The sequence below is a fragment of the Glossina fuscipes genome, unplaced genomic scaffold, assembly GCF_014805625.2.
Source record: "Glossina fuscipes isolate IAEA_lab_2018 unplaced genomic scaffold, Yale_Gfus_2 115, whole genome shotgun sequence".
Taxonomy (NCBI): Eukaryota; Metazoa; Arthropoda; class Insecta; order Diptera; family Glossinidae; genus Glossina; species Glossina fuscipes.
Window position 1 is genome coordinate 1,835,053 of NW_023998458.1, and position 22,656 is coordinate 1,857,708.

At 32.9% G+C, this 22,656-nt stretch overlaps 2 protein-coding genes across 3 annotated transcripts; one reads left to right on the top strand and one right to left on the bottom strand.

Annotated features, from left to right (window-relative positions):
* Positions 1-986: 986 nt before the first annotated feature.
* On the bottom strand, positions 987-3,706 carry LOC119640166 (probable ATP-dependent RNA helicase pitchoune). Its single transcript, XM_038038021.1, has 4 exons — positions 3,623-3,706; positions 2,361-2,513; positions 1,378-1,548; positions 987-1,322 (listed from the first exon to the last, which is right to left on the bottom strand). Exons 1-4 carry the CDS (start codon positions 3,704-3,706, stop codon positions 987-989), a joined length of 744 nt encoding a protein of 247 aa, XP_037893949.1.
* Positions 3,707-5,863: 2,157 nt separating this feature from the next.
* LOC119640105 (lysM and putative peptidoglycan-binding domain-containing protein 1) lies at positions 5,864-21,332 on the top strand. Of its 2 annotated transcripts, none has more exons than XM_038037930.1 (4): positions 5,864-6,660; positions 17,011-17,208; positions 20,036-20,523; positions 20,622-21,329. In XM_038037930.1, exons 1-4 carry the CDS (start codon positions 6,613-6,615, stop codon positions 20,908-20,910), a joined length of 1,023 nt encoding a protein of 340 aa, XP_037893858.1. In that variant the 5' UTR covers positions 5,864-6,612; the 3' UTR covers positions 20,911-21,329. The 2 variants fall into 2 exon arrangements, with proteins under 2 accessions (XP_037893858.1, XP_037893859.1); XM_038037931.1 differs by lacking the exon at positions 5,864-6,660 and adding an exon at positions 16,510-16,737 and having other exon boundaries at positions 20,622-21,332.
* The last annotated feature ends 1,324 nt before the right edge of the window (positions 21,333-22,656 follow it).

Here is a 22,656-nt window from a genome sequence, read left to right on the forward strand (position 1 = left end):
ACGCGGCGAAAACTGGCTAGAAGAGCCGGTTTGCAACGTTTCATCATTCTCCAAGCAACTTCCGGACAATTCATAAGTTCATTTGATTAATGTACATTATTATTATATTATATTAATGTTTGTTAATGCAATGCAATGATGCATTTATTAAATTACTATAATTGTAAAATATGTATATATGTATATAATGGTGTAGGCCTAAAGGGGAGCCAGCCATTTAAGACAATTGGCAATGCGCCTGGCACGGTACCTCAAAGGTGGTGTGGAAAGCCGTGAAAAGAATGCCACCCACCGGAAAAGGAGAAGTACCCGAATTGAATGGGCATGATAGGACCTTAAATAAATAATCTTGCCGTAAAGAAAAAAAAATGGCTAATATGATATTCGTAAGGTTTTATATCCTTATTTCTCTATAAGTAGTTTCTCTTAATTTTCCGTAACCAATAGTGAACAACGAAGCATGTGTGCAATAAGAGCTATTTTTTATCATAAGAATGAAAGACGTGCTCAAGCAGATAATAACTCATCGATTAGAACTAATGGAAACCAGAAGAAGTCATTTCTATTGATAATCATGGTGAACGAAGCACTAATGTGTAAACAAGGGAGACATAAATACAAAAAACTCAAGCGAAATAAACAAAAATTATTAAAATTATGTTGCGTACCGTTTTGAAAAATCTTCTTTCGAGGTAAGCGTATTTCCAAAATTCTAGTACTTCTACGCTGTGTGTATTCGACTATGTTCAGAAAATTAAATCTGTGGACCGTTTAAATGTTTACCGCTTTGGGGCTATTTAAATCAATAAAAAGAATGTACAGTGGCGTTTCCCCTTAAATTAAAAAAAAAATTTATTGACTTCACGTTTAATATAGAACATGTATATATTTATTTCACTTTGCTATCTCATGAAATTATTCATAATATGATTTCTAAAAACTATGTTAAATTAATTGGCTAAACTATGAATCAGAAAAATCAAGAGTTACCGCATGAAATTTTTTCGTTTCTTTTGTAGTTGCTCACGAGAGACTTGCTTGAAAACGCGTTGTTTCGTTTGGTTTTCATTTAAATGTTTATAGTAACCGAAACCACCACCGCCGATACGTCTTTCAGGTCTCCGACGTTGCACGCTGTTGACTTTAAGATCTACAACAGGTGGTACCAGAAAACCGAAACTCTTAGCAACCGCTTGTAGATCCAAAGTATTCACATCGAATATTGTCTTCAATTGATGCGAATCATAAGCGCGCACGTATGATTTGAAAGCCTCTTTTGCCGATTGATTAAGGAAATAATTCTTCGCTATAAGTTTTTCCAACTAAAAATTGCGATAAATGTAAAGAAATAGTTATTCTCTTTTTCATTGCATCTACCTGTAATTGTATATCAGCAATTTTGCTCCACGAAAACTCAAACTCGTTTAGAGGAACTTTGGCAGCTTTTAAGTAACGCAAAAAGCCCAGTTCCTCAGGACGTAACATTAACAAAGCATGACCGGAACTACCAGTACCGCGAGCAGTACGACCTACGCGATGTATATATTCCTAAGAAAACAAAAATTAAATGTAAGAAATTTAAAAAAACGTCTCCAGATCCACCTAAGTTTTCAGCTGTTTGTTTGAGAAAGTTTTGAGAATTGCTGCCTCCGTTTGAAAAAAAAATAGCTTAGAAAGTAACACATTTTTTTTCAATAGCTTAACTTGCTGAAGTTTGTACGAATTCTTCTGCAATTTAATGCCTCTTCCATTGATTTCCAGCTCCTCTAAAACGCCAGCAGATTTGTTTAGAAAGTATTCATGTTCATTTAGAAGCATTTAGAAAGAAACTACCTTTCAGTATAGCTCCAACAAGACTGTCCTTAAGTAAATACGAGGCTGAGAGCTACTTGAAAGCTTACAGCGCGTGCTCCTGACAAGAAACTAAAAGTTTAGCGTATAGTTTTTGATACCAATTATAAAGTCATTTCGCAACACGTAAAGTGTAAAGCGTGCATGGCTGTGTTTGACAGATAGAACAAACTAAGAACAAATCTTCGAGTAAAGGCAATGTGGAGGAATACTTGAATGCAGGATAGCATTTCCCGGAAACACATTTTTTTTGAAGCTCGAATAGCATAATTACAACATTTTTTCCTCTTTTCACTCAAAAAATAAAATACACAGGCTGTTATTGCTCTTCAATTCGGAGAAGTAAATGTCCTACAGAAAACCTAATAGATTTTCCAAAAAAAAAAAAAAAAAAGATCCTCTATCGAATGTAGGCGCATATATATTAAATTATCAATTTTTTTTTCACTTTCCCTCCGCTCTTAAGCTTTCGGAAGACACTACTGAAAGCAAACTTGTATTTATCTTACCTTGGGATCATCTGGTGGATCATACTGCACAATCCAGTCGACTTGAGGTATATCTAAACCGCGAGCCGCTACATCAGTGCATAACAGTATACCTTCGGCAGCATTACAGAATTGAAAAAATGTGGTCGTACGCTTTGTTTGCTTTTGTTTACCCTAAAAATAACAAAATGACAAAAAAATTCAAATTATTCTGAAAATATTTGTTTTATAAACGGTTTAGTTTAGTTTAGTAGTTTAGTTATTAACCAATGCCTGTAGCAGTTGATTTTTACAATCGTTTTTTCTTTTTTCGTTTATTGAGTTATGTTTTGCGAATTTTCTTTTGAAATAACCAAATAATAAGGAAATTAATTAACGAAATCTAGGCAGATTGTCATCTTGTCCTTGTCTACAAAATTCTGAGGGTTATGTGCATGCAAGTTCTCATCAAAGTTTATGCCACTTTGGATGCCCAGTTGTTGTTTGACGACGGGTTGCCAAAAATATTCGATGTGTCGCTACCCAAATTCTCGAGATTACCTTTTATAAACCCTTCAAGAATATTCTAACTTGCAACAATACAATGCCTTGATGGATTTGTTAGAGAGAAAGAGAGAAAGGGGGAGACTGTTGAGAGTCTCTTAGCAAACTCCAGGAATGTGAGCTCAATCATCACTGCATTAAGTAAAACTTACGGATGTCCCGAGCAGCTAATAAAATCTCAAACCCACAAAATTAGTTCATTAGCGATTGAAGATACTAATTTAGACTCATTAACCACATTCGCAAATAAAGTGGTGAATATGGTCCCGCTTCGACTACTGTGAAATTTTTGGAATCCGAAAATCAAAATCTGCAGCCGAAGCTTCGTGCCATAATGAAGAATGCAATTGTTGAGAAAGTTTGCAATGATAACACCGCAGAGGCAAAATCGATAACAAAAAATGAACAAAAATTACGTAAGGAAGGCGCATCTACTCATAAGGAATTGCTATCTAATCACATTGGGAACGCCAGGTTATTGCCCGATTCTGATAAATTTTTTTATATAAAAAATATCAAAATGTTAGAGGATCATTAGAAATATCGTAGACCGTATTATTCTTAAAGAAGAGTACGTTGTGAGCAAAGTCGGGCTTTAAACAAAAAAATGTCTTTTTCTTACTTATGCGGGATACTTTTCGGACAATTTTCGCATATTGCATAACGTCTTGAGTTAAGAATTTGTAAATCATTGAGAAATGGTAAAAAGCAAGTTTCAACGGTTTTTCTTTAAAACTTACATGAATTGAGGTTACTGGCAAATCAATATAGTTGAATAATTCAAGATGATATTTAACAGACATGCAAGATGAGAAGAAAACCATAACTTTTTTCTTGCGATTCTTCTTCAGAAATGTAAATAGCACAAGATTCACATTAACGGAGGTACGATTATCCAGCCAAATGATGGCATTGTACAAAGGCTTACCAAATGTAATCGCTGCTTGCCAAATGTAATCTGCTTTAGGTTTCAACGATTTCCATCAATTATACTGTAAGCTATAACGCGATTGTCACTTTCTTAGTAGTTCCTAGTTGTACACAAGTTGTTCAGAAACAAGAAACTGTTTCAATATTAAACTCACATCGGCTGCGAACCCGATTGCTTGAGGAATGGAATATTAAAGAAATTATAACATCGTCCATAAGTGACAACATTTAAATCCGGGTCTGCATTTGGGTTATTTAAAATAGGATTTGATTTGATTAGATGAAGACGGAAAACATGGGCAATAGTTTACATATTTCCGAGCGTTAGCAGCAAATAACCCAAGATCATTAAATTACCATAAAAAGATATGTCAACTAATAGGCTTGATATTAAAAAGATTAAATTTATTTCCTTCCCCGAACTCAAAAATATTCATCTTTTGATTTTTTACACAAAAGCTGAACGAGTTTGGGTATTTGGGATTTTGTTAGATATCTCCTCAGATGGTTCTAGGAAAAATTTTCTTGCGTTAACAAAAAGCAACACAGGAATCTAAGCGAAATGTAAAGCGAAATTATATGGAGATGTTGCACATTTTCAAGGTCATTAGTCCACAATTTTTTACACGGCGTAGATCGTGAGATTGATGAAATGACATTCCGCAAGCCAATATTGCAAACATAAATAATGAGATATGAGTAGTAAGACCGATTATATACATATACGGAAATGTCTCCTAAATTAATGCCACATTTTTCACGATGTTCAGATCATCATGGGACGTCTTTGTTTAATGATAAGAGAGAGGAGTTGCAATTATTGAAAGCTGAGTCTGTGATGTGAAGGTTCGGTTTTTAGGAAGATCTTAAGACAAAGGTTTTCAAAACGAGAAACTATATTGAACTTTAACTTTTAAAATGGAATTTTCGTTTTATGCAGATCTCCTAAATAACTACATATCTGCCAAATAATTTTCATTGAAAATAAGACCTTAAGTCGGATTTGTATATCAACTAACTGTAGGACAAACGGACAGCCGTAAATCGAGTCCATTATTCATTAATGCTGTATTTAAGGAATCCATTATGCCCTCTGCCGCAAAGTTGGTTATCCGGGACTGCTTTTGTTTTGGTTAACAAAGACTAAGCAAAAAAAAAAAAAAATAAAATAACCGCTTTGCTATGGGATGCCCTAATATGAACAAGATCTTGACAAATGATTTTTTTTTTCTTAACTTTCACCAGAAATGTAAACATTTATTTAAACACTTTGTTATATAACAACAGAAAATATTTTCAAGCTTTCTTTCTTTTATATGTATGTGCACATAGTAATGGTAGATAGCAAGTATTTATTTGCAGTTTGCTTTAAAAGTAATAAATTAAATAAATTATCTTCAGCATATGCAACGAAATAATAAAATAAAATCTATAAAATCAAATACAATTTTCTTCTTCTTAATTACGTACAAAGCGTTGTTATCTTTTCATTTCCTTTTCATTATTACACACTTTACCTCCGTTTACATAGTTTACAAAAAATTGTACTCATCTTACAGTAACAGAACATACATTGTGTATGTGTGTAGATATGTGCTTATTAACATAACGATCAAGTCCTTTCTTAAAAAGTAGCACAAAAGAAAGAGATAGAATGCATAAAGTGTTTATTTAAAATTTACTCACTCTCCATTTACGCTCTTTATTGTTCTTTAAGAAAGAACATTTTTTTTTTTTGTCTTTGATGTTATTATTTTCAGCAACACATAAAACTGAGCCAACAGCAACTATCACTTTAATGAAACTTAGTTAATCAGTTTTTTAGTTGAGAGCGAACGTGTAGGAAGTTAGTTAGCTGTGCGCGCAAATTTAATATTTGGTTGATTGCTTGGTTTTTTTTATGTTAAAACAGTACGCTTCTTGGATTTATCTAGTTTTGTGCGACTAAAAATCAAAAACCCTATATATATACATATATATATATATATATATATTAATGTAAATGTAAAGGAAATTTATAAAAACGTCCCTAAGAGAATTTATATAAAAAAAAAAAAAAAATTTTAAAAAATAATATATCATATAGTATATAACAATGTGTTTAATCTTTTGCAAATGTCAAAAACCAATTGCTGAACCAGAGATACGTGTTATTTAGAAGTTTACACACCAAGCCTTTTTCAAAAAAAAAACCCAGCAAAATCACGTTTGAAATATAAAGAAATCAGTGAATGCGAAAAGTATCAAGAGAATTCGTTAATCGTTGCTTATACAATAAAATATAATGAAATATAAAAAAATAATGCAAAGAAAGCCGTTCTGTTATTGATTAAAACTAACTTTGAACCGCAGTACTTTGGACAAAATCACTCCTCCTCGTTGTTGCTGTGTGACGCCTGCTGTTAAAGTTTAATAAAAAGTGCAAAAATTAAAGTCATTCAACCTTCTGTTTAAGTTTGCGTGTTTGCAGAACCACAACCAGCCAGCTAGCTAGCTAACTTCCATCATCCAATCCAACACAAGACCATTATATGATTTTGCTTTGCTGTAACAATACAACTTCGCTTGTGTGTAGAGTAATTCTCTCTGTTTCTCGTTTCATTTTTTAAATTGTAAAACAAACAAAGTGCTAGAGGGGTAAAGAGAAATTATTAAGCACAGAACAAGAAGAAGTGAACCAAGATCAAAGACATTCATCCATGCAGTATAAAGATTTAGTGCTAAAAATAAATTTCTCAATTTAATATATATATAGAAGAGTTCAGCATACATATATATATATTTGTTAAATTGTTGCAAAATGGATTATATTGTTAAAGCATACAAAGATTGGAAATTGCATTCCCAGGTGAGAGACCGTGAAGTTTTTCTTTTTACGACAGCTATATAAACTAAAACCACACTCATAAAAAAAAAAAGAAAAGAAAACATATTATTATCACGGGTTTCAAGTTACGCATACGTAACGGAAGGAGGATGCAGTGCTTCGGTCATTTGGTTGATAAAACGCTGAAACGGTCATTATTAAGGCAACGAGATTCTAACTACAATGATTTATCCGGCTTGCTATGCATTTTGGGGTTTCACAAGCACATCTTCTTGTTCGACGAAAATTGAAGGGGACTTGATTTTTAAACATTACACTAATCAGGCATTATTTGAAACAGAGATAATTACAGGCATGTACGGTTAAGGAAGGAAAAATATCTCTATACCTTTTCCCTTGCTCAGATGCTATTTGCAGCTTTCATAAATATTTATGCTAAACTTGCGTCAAATTTAGAACTTAAGTAGTGGAAATTGATAATTCGGTTTAAAGCGTATTTAACGTTTTCATCAAACCCCTTACATGTCTGAATCTCACACCTACATCTTGCATATACATATACATATGTATAAATGAAATCAAAACCACAACAAAGAAATGCAAAATAAATAGTGACGTGCGAATTATTATAAAAAATGTTGAAATGATTTTCTCTTGATTTCTTGATCTTAACGAAGACTAGTATTTTTACTTGGAGAAATTTGTTCTCGACATAGTTAAATTTTCTTTTGTTAGGTTGTATCGGTATCGCCAGTATGTGTATGTGATATGATTATATTGCCCGGGTATTCCACAAACTAACTATGACTCAAACTGTTTTCATCTTCAGTCTTCTTTTAGCTGTAGTTGCGAGCGTGTGCCATAGACTATCTATTATTCAAATAGCCTTAACTATCTTAACCTTTATCAGATTTTGATAAACTTAAGTTTATTTGAGAGATAATTTCTATGGGCTGGGCATTAATTACATTTTGAAGAACAAATAATTGAATAAACTTTTTAAAAAATTGTCTCCATTATCAGAAAATTTTTACCATTCATTCAACTTATAAAATTTTGTCTGTAATCAATTTGCAAAACACTTTTCGCATTCTTGATTTTTGCCTCCGCTTTTGAAATTTTAGTTTGTTAGTTACGGGAGGACTAGCTTTCGATAAAACTACCTTCACTTAAAAATGATATATATGTTTTCAAATTACATCAATTTCAAATTTTTTTTAGATGCAACTTTTTATAACAAACAAAAAAAGAAGAACTGTCCATTTATCGTGATGACAGCGTCGAAAAAATTTTGATCAAAATATTTACAAGAATTCATTTCGATCAGATCAGTGCAATATACGGATGGACCTTTAAGAAATCTATTTCTTTAATTTGTGATTGTTGGCAAAATCTTTCCACTAAACATATACCTTGTAAAGACCTTCGAAGACTCGTTTTCTAACCTTATAGACATCTTGAAAGTACTTCGGGGAACGTACTATCAGTAATTTAATTTAATTTTTTTTAAATCTCTAGAGTAACCGTGCGGTTTACATTTAAACGAAAACCGTCTGATCTTGGTTTCTTGGTTGGCCAGCCTTCTATTTTTTGTTAGTTGTAGAATTAATTTCTAAATAAATAGTAGTAATAATAATAGTAGGTATGCCCATAAATTCCTCCTGTCGTTTGACACAATTCAAGTCTACTTAAAACTATACTTGCTACGAAGCTTAATAACCGAAATAAACATAATCATTACCTACGGACTTTTATCATTCATCGGGTAGCTTATAGAGCGAACTAGCTAGCGATCCATTTTCGCTAATCTTGAAGTTTGCTGACTTGTTAAATATGACTGCGTCAAGTTGAAGCTGTCCTAATCACAAGGAAACACAGTCTGGAAGGTGGGCGTTAAAACTTTCCCACCTAAGCTGAATATTATTGCCTCGCTTTTAACGGGGACGAATGGACGTATGCGACGAACGTATTCATAGTTCTGAAGAGTCACGTTTTTCTGCTTCTAACTGTTTTGCAGCTTACCGCATTTCCATTCCTTGCCAACATATTCATTTTCATAACTTCGGCTGCATTTTTGTCCAGACTAATCCAGTTAAAACCTAGAAAAATGCATTTCGAGCGACAATTTGTAAGTAACTCAAACTTGCACCCTTCAAAAGCCAATATCTAAGTTATCGGTATCTGAAATTTCGGATAAATTGAGCGCGTCAAGTACGCTTTACGAAGCAGCCAATTCGAACGGAATGAATTTATTTGCACACCTAACAATAATTTTTTAGGAAATTATGCAATTTATTACAGAGTCTACGTTAGAGACAAGGCCTATGAGAGAATTCGAATCGTTCCGAATTTTTGAACAATAAAAACTCCTTTGGTTTCTCCTTTGATATCTCAAAACCTATCTATCTATTTATCTATCTAAAGAAAGGAAGAACTATAACTATTTACAAGAATTGCTTTTACGCTTAGTTTGTTGAACATAAGCATATCGAAACAGTTAGGCACCTGCTTACTGAGTGCAGTGGTTCAAGACAAAACTTTTCCTACAGTTGTTTGCTCTGTTGTTCGGTTGATTTAGTTTAAAGTTTTCATTTCCGTATGCCTTTGTTAGTTATTTTATTAGAATTTTTCTTAAAAACCAGTTTTCACATTCCATTTGAAATACGTAAATGAAAGAATACGCAAATGCTTATACCGAGTTAAACCTCTATATACTAGACAAGTCTAAGAAATGTAAAAAGCAAAACAAAAAAAATGTTGCGCCTATGCAATAATAGAGAAAGAATTAGTTTACTTAAAAATTAGACAAGTCCAATAGCGTTTAAAGCACTCGATCTGGACAAATGCATGCATACCCCTGTACTTTTTTGCATAGATTTGCAAGTAATTATCATAATGTGTGTGTGTGTGTATTTGAAATGCTTCTCTTTTCAGCGAATATAAAAATGTTTTATTGTCTTTGCTAGATTCCATAAAAGCAACGGGTTTTTAGCGCCAAAATTAATTTATTTACCTTTCAACGCTACAAGCAATGGTTGGCCGTAACATTGCTTATACTCTATATCGACTGTAAGAGGATTAGAATAAGTTCGTACGGAGATCTGCAATAATATTTCACACGATCTAATATAGATCCGCTTTTTTTTTTGTATGACACGAACGAATTCAGAATCATTTTCCGAATCTACTCAAGTCTATCTCGCTTCCGAAACAAAATTATTAAAAAGTAAGAATATTTCCTCTCAAGGTGCGAGGAACCTAACGAAAAGACTATTTTTCCAACCCCTCCCCTCCCAAGACCGTATTTAGAAATTGGCGTTCCAAAGTGATGCTTAGCGACCGAAGCTACGCATTGTATTTAGTGGTCTGTTCAAATTTTCGTTTGCGGCCGCTAAAAGGGAATTGCATGTGCGGAGTGTCTTGTTTAAGGACACCTTTACGAACCATACGAACACCATTGATGCTTGAGGTACTTTCGGTGCTTGTTTTTCCGTCAAAACATTAACATATTTTGAAAGCCGATTAGCAAAATGCGGTGCAGTTAGTTCTTCCAGAAGCAGGCGAGTAAATCGTGTATCCTATCATCCACAAATTTTCGCAAAATTGCATTTCTTCCTCGGCCAGGTCGCTTTTACTATGACGAGATAATTCTAAACTCCATGGCTTGATTTGAAAATTTTCCTAAGGCACGTGTTCTTCTCGTGCCGCAAACTTTATAGCGGCCATAGGTTGGCTATAGCGCACAAAAAATTGTCGTGATGGAACGCAAACATTAATAACAACAATAAAAGAGTTGGCTAGTTTCCAAACTTTGTTGTGCCAAGCACTGCTGCAAAATTTAACACTAAAATCGATCAAGTTGAAGCGTCAAAATGTAGTAAACTTAATATTTGTGACATAACCTCAAATGAAATGCTAAGTGAACGAACGGTACGAAAAGAATTTTACATCGATTTCTTGTGTCGGAGTAATTGCAAAAATCGATACATCCTTGTCCGTCCGTCGCTTGCCTTAAAAATGCGAGTAAAGAGAGTCTTCAGAGAACGTTTGCCTCGCTTTACTACTTTATAGTGAATAATCTGACAGTTGATTATTAGCAGAAAGAAAAAAATAAAAGTTAATGCGGAAATTCATGATAAATTGTGTTGATTCTGATAGCCACTATCGAAGCGTATTGGCATAATAATTCTATTTTCCTATTTGTAACACGTAGAAATATGTTCGAGGTACGTGCATTCGCCGAAAGAGCTCGAGGCCATATCAACAAGCACATACCAGGAGTGCTTCGAGGATTAGAAAAAGCACTGGCACAAGCGCATTATATCGAAAGGGAACTGAGGGGAACAAAATGGATGTTGATGGATAACTAAGTATTTTTCGAGAAAAATAAAAAGTCACCTTTCTTGTTGAACATGCCTCGTATATGAAGGATATTTAAAAAAAAAAAAAAGAAGAAAAATACTCATGTCCAGCGTATGGTCTTTATATGCTTATAACTCCAACTCTTCGCATTCTTGTCCTTCTTGCAAAAATTGAAATTTTACAAAAATTTCCGTAATTGTTGGGCAAATATTAAACAAGAGGATATTTAGGTCATTAAAAAAAAAACGAATAATAAACTTTCTCAGTTATCGATTCTCAGTGTCTTCTAAAATTCAGTGCGAGAGTGCTTTGCCCATTTTACACGTGCACACAAGCAACAATAGCAAAACAATGTTGCATTAATTAAAGTGTGCCCGAAGATCCGCCTCCATACAAATGAAATTTTTTACTTGCTTGTGTTTTTTTGTTTTCTATAAACTATAGATTTTGAACAAATAAATTATCTAATCAGATTTAATCAAGTATAATATAAATTAGTTTTCTATAATGTACATAAAAATAAAATTGCAATTTTTTTTCTTATTGTTTTTTTTTTTTTTTTTTTTTTTTTTAAATTATTTCTACAATGATAACAGATTTTAAGACATTTTATTACATTTTTCTTTAACTATACACTCAATACTGGTTTTTTTTTTTTTGTTTATTTATTTTTTCAATTTTTTTTTGATTATTATATTATAAATACAAGCAAATAGCAATGTGCTTGCAAAAGTAAACTAATTGGATTTTTTTTTATTTTTTTTTTTATAATAACAAACGGTCGTTTGATTTATTGGTTTTTGAAAGCAGTTTTTATCGAAGCCAAAGATCCTATTATTGCGCTTGTATTTATTTACATTCGTTACCAGCAAACAAAATACGAAGTGGTATATAAATCATGTTTCCTTTTGTTTTTGTACCAAGAAGTGCACGTGGGAAATCCGAATAGGACATTTAATAGATGATATAGAATGCATTAAGCTCTTTTTTAATGTTGATTTGTTATTTCGAAGTGAAAGACAGACTGCAAAGAGAATCAGGTTATATGCCTGTAATCTAACTATTAACTTAATTTATCCTTAATTTATATTGAAAAATTTAATTTAAAGTAGCACCAGGTATTTTACTCGACAATTTCTGCTGAATTAATATGAATGAATATCGAGTATTCCGGGCCGTTTACACAGCGGTGAACACAATGACACCAGTAGAAAACGCACAAAGAATATCAGAAGAAAACTATAATGCAATGGTTGATAATCGTGAGTGCTCTAGATTCGCCATATGACGAATTTAAGTACGTAGAAAAGCAGTCTTAATTGCGCCAGACAACTTCACATAACCATTGAAATCGTCTACTGAAAGTAAATAATAAACATCATTGAATTGTCGTAAAAGTTCATAATAAATCCTAGAAATCCTTGAGACAACCTCAGTGGAAGGAAATTCCTTGAGACTCTTCGTTAACCCTTCAGGGTTAATAAACATCATTCGCGCGGAAAGAGAAAAGAGTACATAATAAATCCTACATTTAGATAACCTAAGAGAAAGCAATTCCTTGAGACTCTTCAGGGAAACTTAAAATCAAACTTACTGAGCAGAAGCGAAGCCGAAATATCTCCTTGAAAAAATTTCATTAAGAAAGCTATTCCAACTTTACGTTCGCGGACACGTTCACAATAATGTAAGGGCTTGCAAGGCAAGCAAAAGAAATTCCCTTCTGATTGATTCAATCCTATCGACGCTGCTGCTGACGTCCGATCGTATATTAAAATTTTCCTGCTTTACTGTTCTTGTGAAGAATCTTGCCCTATATATACGGGTAAAATGTGTTATCACAAGTACTAACCACACGATCGTCAGTCTCTCTCCCTCTCTCTCTCTTTTGGAAAATTTTCATGTTCAAGACATTCGCAACCACAAGAGTCCATTGAAGAGGAAAATGTAGAAACCGAAAATGTGATTTTGAAAGTTATCCCGTATATATCAATAAGAAAACTAAGCCGTTTGCGGAAAATTGAACGTTTGAATACTATAACGCTACAAAATCCAGCCGACCAAGTTTCTACTTATGCACTTTAACTAAAATCTAGCGAGCATGGAGCATGTTTGGAGCAAAATGCTCCTAATTAGCGAAAAAATTTTAGACGATTTCTCAAGCTTCTCCGTATATTTTTGTCTTATAAAATTCAAAGGCTCAGGAATGTTTAAAACGTTTGGTATCTATGCCCTTAGTTGAGATACTCACATCAATTGGAACGGCAGGCATTATCCATTCATTCGCGAGCACCTTTAGCCTGATTAAACCATTGAAATAAAAAAAAGTCGTCCTACAACTTTTTGATTTGTTTGAAATTCAAATTGAAACAAAGAAAGAAAAAAGTAAAAATGTCGTTAAAAAACGTAAAATATCACATTAACAAAAGTCTTGTCGAACAGTCGTAAATTACCTCCATGTTATAGCGTAACTTATTCTTACTTAAAATCACTAAAACGATGTTGAAAAGAAAAAAATAAAAAAAAAATTCCCAGAAAATCTTAATAATCAGGATTTTAACCAATAATACAATAAACATACTTTCGTATACGAGGTTAAAATGGAAAGTCCAAGTTAAAACGATATCTAACAATAATAAAAGTCCGAAGAGTAAAGACGGCCGGAATAATAATGGACTTCGATAATGCACACAGTTTGTCTTATTTAAAATATAATTGCTATAAAGCTTAATAAGCAAAATATGCATCATCAATATATATAATCTTTTGCCGTTCGTCGGGTAGCCTATGGAAATTTTTCGGCTTGGAAACGAAATATCCGTCGGGCCATTGTCGGTCCCTCTTTAACTTTGCACATCTGCTGATCTAATCGCAGATCAGCTAATCTGCTAGATCGCATGACTCTGGGCCAGTGCTGATCAGAAGGCGAAGCAGATCCGGAGAATGTAACGGATGCGGTAAAACTTCCCAGCCTAGGGTAAAGATTATTTCCTGGTCTGTTTATCTGGAACGCGGACGGACGAATGCAGATCTAGATCGTTTTTACGATTACAACTACTTGCTTAAATTCTCGTGAGCCGTAAAATTCCAACTATTTCGTAACATCTCGTACCGCATTTCCTTTCCAAGCCAACTTCAGCATTTATTTTCGTGACTTTAGATGCATTTTCTGCCAAGTTATATTTTACTTTTTAACTCATTGTCAGTTCGAGAGCTTTTTACTTACATCTCGTGTATTATATACACATTTAAGAAATCTACATACTTATATATGTATTAAGAATATCATCATTTTCAAATATATAAATATAGAAGGAATGTATATAGAAAGAAACTTGTACTTAAGGCAAAAAATTGACTTACAATAAATCATATCCAGTCTTAGTTAATTGTATTCAGTTAATTATCTAAATCAGCCAGCAACCGACATTTGCAAATACACATATATTTTATAATACATAACAAAACATATATATTGCTTGCTGTGCGAGTAATTAAATTAGCAAAACAATCAGTTTGAAAACGAGTTATTAAGAAGAAAAAGCATAGACACTAAAATTTGAGGTACCGAAACAACGTGAGCTAGCTACTTGGAAGCTATTGCAAGTCAATTTTGAATCAATATTAAAATTTATTTACATTCAACGAAAGCAAACGAATATAAATACAGTAACAGTACATAGGATGTTTAGAAAACAAGAAACAAGAAACTCTCAATACAGTAGAGAACGATAATAAGAATTTATTCATTATATAATAACAAGTTTTATTAACATGTGGATTCGAAAATCACAACTGACTGCTTCAAAAATACAAATTTCTAATATTCTTTACCCTCCAATGTCAGTTGATTCTCTCGTAACAATTGAAAATCGAAATACATGAAAGAAATGCAAGAAGAATGAAAACGTTGGAACCATATTTAAGAAGTCCGTAGGCCGTTTTGAAAAGCCTTACAAACAAAAGGATTTATTAAAGTCGAAAAAAGTGAACCACGACTCAGTGAAGTGAAGTGTAACCATCAATTTCTGATTCCTTCGCTTTTATAAGTTGTTCTTCATATTCCGTAATTGAAATGAAACTAGAAGTCTAATGTAAGGGATATTCAAGTTAACCCGTAAACAAAATTAAAATACTTAAATTAAAAAATTAATTGCAATTGTTGTTGTACTGTTGCAGTCTGTGAAAATTACATATAAGGAAAGAAATAATTACGTCTGTTTATACTTTGTTGAAGGAATGCCTCGTGCTGTAATCTTTATTACGACAATTCAGATACATTTTACTCGGCTGAAATAATTTTTTTAAATATTTAAATATTTCTGCTTTGTTGTTGTGATTTCTGTACTGTGTTCAATTAAAATTATTTTAATAAAAAAGAACGGAAGAGTTATATACAAATTGTACGGTCAAGACCTCTATAATGCGGTCTTTACACAGCGTGGTTTCCTTACAATGTCCAGTACAAATATGGACAAATATTTTATAACAAGACTGCTTATAACGCCTGATATTTTCATATCATAACATTCCCAATAACTCGAATGACTTGAAAAATTTCAGTATGGCTGCACTTCTTTCATGCGTTTAATATGTGTTATTGAGGTTGAGGTATGAATCATTTCCAATTTCAGTTATCGGGGAATTTCCATAAAAGTGAGTAGCCAGTAAATAAAGCAACGCTTTCATTTAATTTATTACTTTTTTCTGAAGATTCTGGATGACGTGGTGCGAATTCATTTAAATGTGATTTTCTTATAAAGAGATTTCCACAAATCACGGCAATACTTTCTATATAATTTATTCTTTCTTTGAATTAATTTGGAGTTTGATATAACGTAGTGTTCACGCAGAAGGATAGGAACTAATTGCGTTATAGGAAGACTTGTCTGCTTAGGTGTCCTACAACGTAAGCCTTGAAACCTCTTAGAAGAAATTTGAATGAATTGCTAAAGTCATAATCTATATTTTGTTGCTGGTAGGAATTTATGGAAGAAGATGATGACATCTACAGCCATTTACCTAACTTATATATATAAGTGTATAAAAAAAGAGCATTTATCTTCCCTTGAACGCATTCTGACTAGTTTTAGTAAATTTTTAGAGGCCTGCCGTTCGATTTTCGCATATTTTTGAACATTTCCTGTTAATTCTTCGATATATTCTTGTATGCTCCCCTATGTTGTACTTTGTTTTTCCACCTAAACGCGTAAATACATTGAAATGAAACATTTCCAAAAATTTTTTTTTAAATAGAAAAACTTAGCTTTAAATCTTAAAATTTTATATTGTAAGCTGGTATGGAAAGCATGAATTTTTGAAAAAAAACTTTGTTGTTAATTGCTATACCTTATAAGCATAAGTGTTTCAAAAATTGGATTATTGAGTACTACCTTTATTTTCGCGTGTTTTATTTGTACTCGCAAGTTGCCAACACTTTCGATAGCCTAAAAACTCTATCAGCTGTTTAAACATGAGCTAAGTTCCATCGCTATTACAAATCTTTGTGTTGTGATACGTATTAAAGTGGTTTTGTTTTCATTTTCGGGTAGAAGAAAATTTGTGAAAAAATAGGTTTTCTTTCCATCCAAATCTTAATAATAACTATTAATATATTATATAGCGTTACAAAAAGAAGCTCAAGCTTTATCATAATACTTACAAGTGAAAAAACAAACAAGTATTTTAACTGTGGGCATTGAAAAAGCAAAAAAAAAAAACACCAGTGAAAGTATTTAGGTATGTTGTACCAAATAATAACTTGTGAATATTAAATAAAAAAAATACAAGTGATGAAAACTGCGCAGCCTGTCTAACTAATGACGTCACAGTTGAGCTTAATTATTAATATTACATATGTTCGCGGTGTTAATAATATTTTTGTTAGCGTGTGTAACGAACTGCTTGCTGAGTACACAACACACAATATTTAATAAGTGTTCATCTAAGCAACTATATAAACTATATTCTTATTAAAAAAATTGTTTTTGTTTTTTGGATCTTGTTTTGCAGTTTCATGAAATTGTACCCGATATGGATGATGAATTCGTGTTCGGTGAGAAGCAGTCAATTCGAGAATCAGCTCGATCATTAAAGAAGTATGGCAGTACTTGTTGTAATCATAATGTGCGAAGCAATGAAGCCTTGATACGTCATGACATTGAAAGGACAGATACATTGCAGGGTATTGCTCTTAAATACGGTTGCACTGTAAGTCAGTCATTCAACTCGTGCTTATAACTACAAAAACATTTGTTGATTGTCAAAGTGAAGTTAGTCGGTCGTTGTATTTATATTACAAAGCTTTTTATTGATCTTAACAAAATGAGGGCATATTGTAATTTAATGCAAATAGCAGTCTTTAGAATGAATTCATATTGCTCTGCTGCTAGGTGCTAGTATTTATATATTATAAAAAATTGTTTTTACTTCGCTTGACTATTTGACGAAGAAAAAAAAATACCTCAAAAATCTTGACTTGAAACCTTGATTGCATGAATGCTTTAATATCACATAAACCGTGATGTATGTGGTAGATGTTCAGATGTCCAAAAAGTTTTACTTAGATTAAGTGTTATTTAAAATATTTTAATATGCAGCAATGAGGAATGGGGGGATAGTAACTATGTCATTGCGTTTGTAGATATGTAAATTTCGAAATTTAACTAGCGCTAAATTCCATAACGGTTTAGCCATGAGCAATTCTCCCTTTAAGAAATATGCTAGTGCTTCACCTTTTGCAGTACACGGTTATATTAAGTTTGTGTCGAAGAACTTGAGGCAGTCCGAACTTTTACTATATCGATAACATCTGTCCGTCTAGTTTTCTTTGATGCACTGAAAATTGCTCGGATTGGATCACCTTTTTGGTCACGACCCGTAGAAAGCCTTATTGTGAAAACTTGTCACAGAAATCACTGCAGGCTGATAGGTGGCCCTCCATAGCTTCAATGATTTCAAAATCAAGAACTTTTTTTTTTTAAATATTACTTGTTGCTTGAGTTTCTAATTGAGAAAGATTTGCCATAAGGCGCATATAGACTAAAAGACTTCTTAATTGTCATTTTTATGCTCTTATAATACAGCGTTGATGGCTGCAAATATGCTGGATTTTCTTGATTACTTGAACTGTTATCACCTCAATTAAAGTGAGAAAAGTAAATACAACATCTCGCACAAATTTTGTGAGAATAAGAAAACAAAGAAAGTAAATGGAATATTCCAATTAGCGGCGATCAGTCCTTCACATTGTAAATCATATATTAGGCATATGTCTCCAACATACATACACGCACAATACGAAACACTTTAACAAAGGCATCATCACTGCCTTCTTTACTTACTTTGAGATCATCGCTCGAGCTTTCCTTATTGTCCAAGCGTCCAATTTTCTATAGTCAAAATTCGTTTTCGGCCAGGAAAACTTTGCGAGGGGTAATCGTTGATTTATAGTCGTTGTCGTCGTGGCTGTGAACGACTAATTAAACATTTGGCGGCACGTTTCCTTGCAAATAAGTAATGAAAGTATAAGGACTATAGTAAGTTTTGTGGCCATGCGGAAATTCATAGATTGTCAACTTTTCTCAAAAACAGGCCAAGGGTATGCTCTAAGATGGTTAAGTAGATATATTATATAAGACCTTGTTATATAAAATTACGTCAAAGTAGGACAGTAGTGCCACGGGATTATCACACAAGATTTCTTTTAGTAACTCAGGCGCAATAATGCGACAAATTTTACACAATTATTTACCATAAATCCGTTTATCTTTGGAAATTCTTAGAGAAATGTTAATCGGGTGGAGCTATCGCAACATTCTCATTCCACGTGTAAAAACGAATGACAGGTATCGCAGATCGAACCGCTTAAAGTATTAGTATTCATCTTTGACTCAAACCTGATCACATTAATGTTAACTCTTTATTTTTTCAAATGAAAGCAGGACGGAGAAATTGGTCCATTAATCTCTGTACATATATTATATGTACACAAGACCAACATATGAATTGGTTTACTTCAACATTTCTTCGCAATAAAAAGGGCATATGCTTTATGTAATTATGCTGTGGGGATTCTTGATTTTTACATATGATTTCATTCGTAACAGATTTAAAGCATTCGGAAATTGAATAAACTAGATAGTACCGTTAAATAGAATTCTTAATTTTTGTCCAACAAATTGGTCTAGACACATGATTATTTCTTCGAACCTCCACCTGTAATTTTCGAAGGAAAGGGCTTTGAGCCCTTAAGAGGTCATTCGATAATGAATCGCCTACAAGTTTTGTACTTCTTTACTCTGCTCTGTCGTAAGATTTCAGACGGACGTTACTTATTCCTCATGATCACGCCTTATGGATTGATCGAAACGGCTTTTATGATTTCTTTCTTCCTATTCATAACCAACGAACAGATGTGCAATCCTTATAAAGAAGTCTTACTGCTTAGAAGGTAGAAATGTTCCGAGTTGTAGAATAATCAATGGCAAACGTATTAATTTCCGTTTATTATTGAATTGGTTTCTTTTGAATTTCTCACGGAAAACTCGAAAAGAAAATCCTTTAGTTTTAAGATTTTTGTAAGAAGGGCGTACAACACTTGCAAATCTGTCTTCTGTGTAGAGCCCACTGAAAGATTTCCTCAAGTTCGTCATACGAAGGGACGCTTGTATTCGCGTTAAATAAGAATATTTTCGAAATTTGATGGTACTTCGACTTAGGCTTTGCTTATAGAAATAACCCAAACCTTTCAAATAGACGAGTTCTGCTTGAAGCCATTTCTTTAGCGTAACACAAAAACCAATTCAGACAGTGTTTTGATTTATTATTCACATTCATAGATCGGCTTATGGTTCTCCATATACGGTCTCTCCATTTACGCGATATCGCTCGTCTTTTATAAAAGTTCAGTTACTAAGTTCATTTACTAGCTTGTAAGTGGTTAGATGGAATTTAAGCAATATTCCTCGTTTCCTTTTGCATTACTTAACACATAATTAATGAAATAAATATTTAAATAAATAAAAACTTTTTACAGACTGAGCAAATACGTCGCGTCAATCGTCTATTTGCTTCGGACAGTTTATTTTTGCGACAATTTCTACTGATACCCGTTGACAAGACATCATCATACTTCCCGAGTGTTACTAATAATAACAGTGATGAGAACAATTCATTAGATTCAAACAATGCCACAGACTATAGTTGCGGCGGTGATCCACTCAACTGTACCTCTTCATCACTATCGTCAGAATCCGCCTCATCTTCAAGTACCTCTACAGAGAATTGTTCGCAACCTGCCACCACTTTGCCAGCACGACCTTATTCCATAGCTGGCGAAACGCTTGCCCAGGTCGTTGCTGAGCAGCAACACAATACAAACGGTAACAGTAAGCAAAGCAAATCATTGGATTCGGTTGCTACCGTAACACCTGAGGAAGAAAATCGTCGTTGCATTAATGAATTTTTAAATAAAATCGATAATACAATTTCCGAGTCGCGTAAATATGTGGAAAAGTCAAGAGAGTAAGTTTTTAAAATGAGCTTATGTAGAAAATATCCTCAAAAAAAAAAAAAAATGTATATATACATACATATATATTCCCACTTCTTTAAAAAATTAGAATGCTTTCGGTTAGCCAAAGTGATGATGCCCTTTTTGCCGCTACTGCCGTTTCAGTGCAACGCCATCCTAATCATCTGAATAATTCGTATCGAAAGCAAGCTTCTCAGCAATCATCAGCAACAGGGGCAACAGCAAATGCCACAAGCCATCATCATCATATACGGCACAGTTCGACAGGCAGCAGTAATTCGGATACCATGCAGCTCTTAAATACAACGCAAATGCGTCGCGTACAGAATTCTCTGAAACGTTTGGAAAAACAACAAGATGAATTTTTCGAGTTGTAGCATACACTAAATAAGATGATAGTAAAACTAATTTATGATATTATGATTCTTAGAGCAAACTTATTAATTTAAACAAAAAAAATCCTGTTCTACTACGTATGCATGTGGTTATGCTGAGCATACCAGGCCGCGTGGTTTCTACACTAAAGACAATCTTTACAAATTTTATTTTATTAACTTCTTTGAGCTTTCGTTTCCGTATATACTACATTCATTCTTCTTAGGAGTTGAAATTGAGAAAAATATGTTTTCCATACATTTAATCATTCTATCTACGAGAATTTAAATAATTCGATTTTGTAAAAAAAAAAAATTTTCTAAAGCTTTGGGTATTATTTTTAAATTTTATTTCTTAAGTTTAAAATATAAATAAGTTTACTTTAGCAAATTCTACTCAATCTTTTAAAAACAAAGATCATGATTGATTTTTACATTTTCAACCATGATTATTTTTTCTATTATTCTTTATTCCTTTTGCGATATACTTTTATTCAGTCTTTTAAATTTTTAACATATGCATGAAAGCATTTGTTTTTTTATTTTTTTCTTTTCATTAATTTAAATAAAGTATTACTTTTTTTGTCTTTTCTTTTGAAGAAATAATTTCGTTTTTTATTTTTTTTTTTTTTTCATTCATTTTTCATAAACAACTCTAGTGAATATACTAAATCATATCAAATTTGAATACCTTTAAATGAAGAGTCTTAGAACGCTAGATGGTTCTGTTCTATTCGGTCGAGATCAACTTGAAAATTTTTGCTAATAAAATGCACCGAAAATTATGAAAAGAAAAATTAAGTCTTTATGAATAAAACGATGATCGAAAAAATGAAAATTCCATCAAGGCGACGATCTGTCAAGCATTAAAGAATTTTTAACAGTTAAAACTTTTTTACTTCGCTAGTGCTGGTGAAATTTGTAGCTTTTTTTATACCCATAGCGAATTGTTGTGGGGATCTACTACCAAAGGATTTTGGACTGGGGTCTGGTCTTGATTGACACTTTCTTATAATATGCTTAGTTAATTATCAGCTTCCGTCTAAAAGAGTGTTAAAAAAAAACAAAGTCGGTTACCTATCAGAAAGTTGGAACAATGTGGAAAATGATAGAACATTGCGATTGGTAAGTAAAAACAATTCCTCATCATGCGAGTGAAATTTTCTTACATCTCTTCCATTACTATAGCGATTAAAATAAATTTAATTTGATGAAATGAATTCCCTTACTAAGAAGTAATGTTTTTAACGCCCCGCACGTTCTCAGAAAAATTGAAAATGTTGTAAGTAAAACGCCTTCAAGGTCCCCATTCGTAACCCCCACAAGCAGTAGGTGTTTTGCTCATTACTCATAAACTACAGCAAATAAATGTACGAAAATTTGAGCGCATATTCAATGGACGATGCTTTAGCATTTGTTCACAGATATGGAAAAAATTGACCATGCCTACCCAATATCAAGCTTAAATGTTTTTTCCATAACTTAATAATAGCGCGGAAATAAGCTTCAAAAACCCCGTAAAGTACACAAATTTTTGACCAGTTTCAAATTTGGAATGCAACTGAACATTTCTGCTTTTCCATCTGTCCATCTGTCTGCTTTCGCAACTTTGTAGTATCTGTGATAAACATTCTCCCTTTAACGAAAATGAAGATATCTCCTACAAATTTGCAAAAGAACTTGGTGTTGATCTAAACTTTTCAAATGACACGCCCACAATTCCCCACAATTTGGAAAATGGAAGAAATC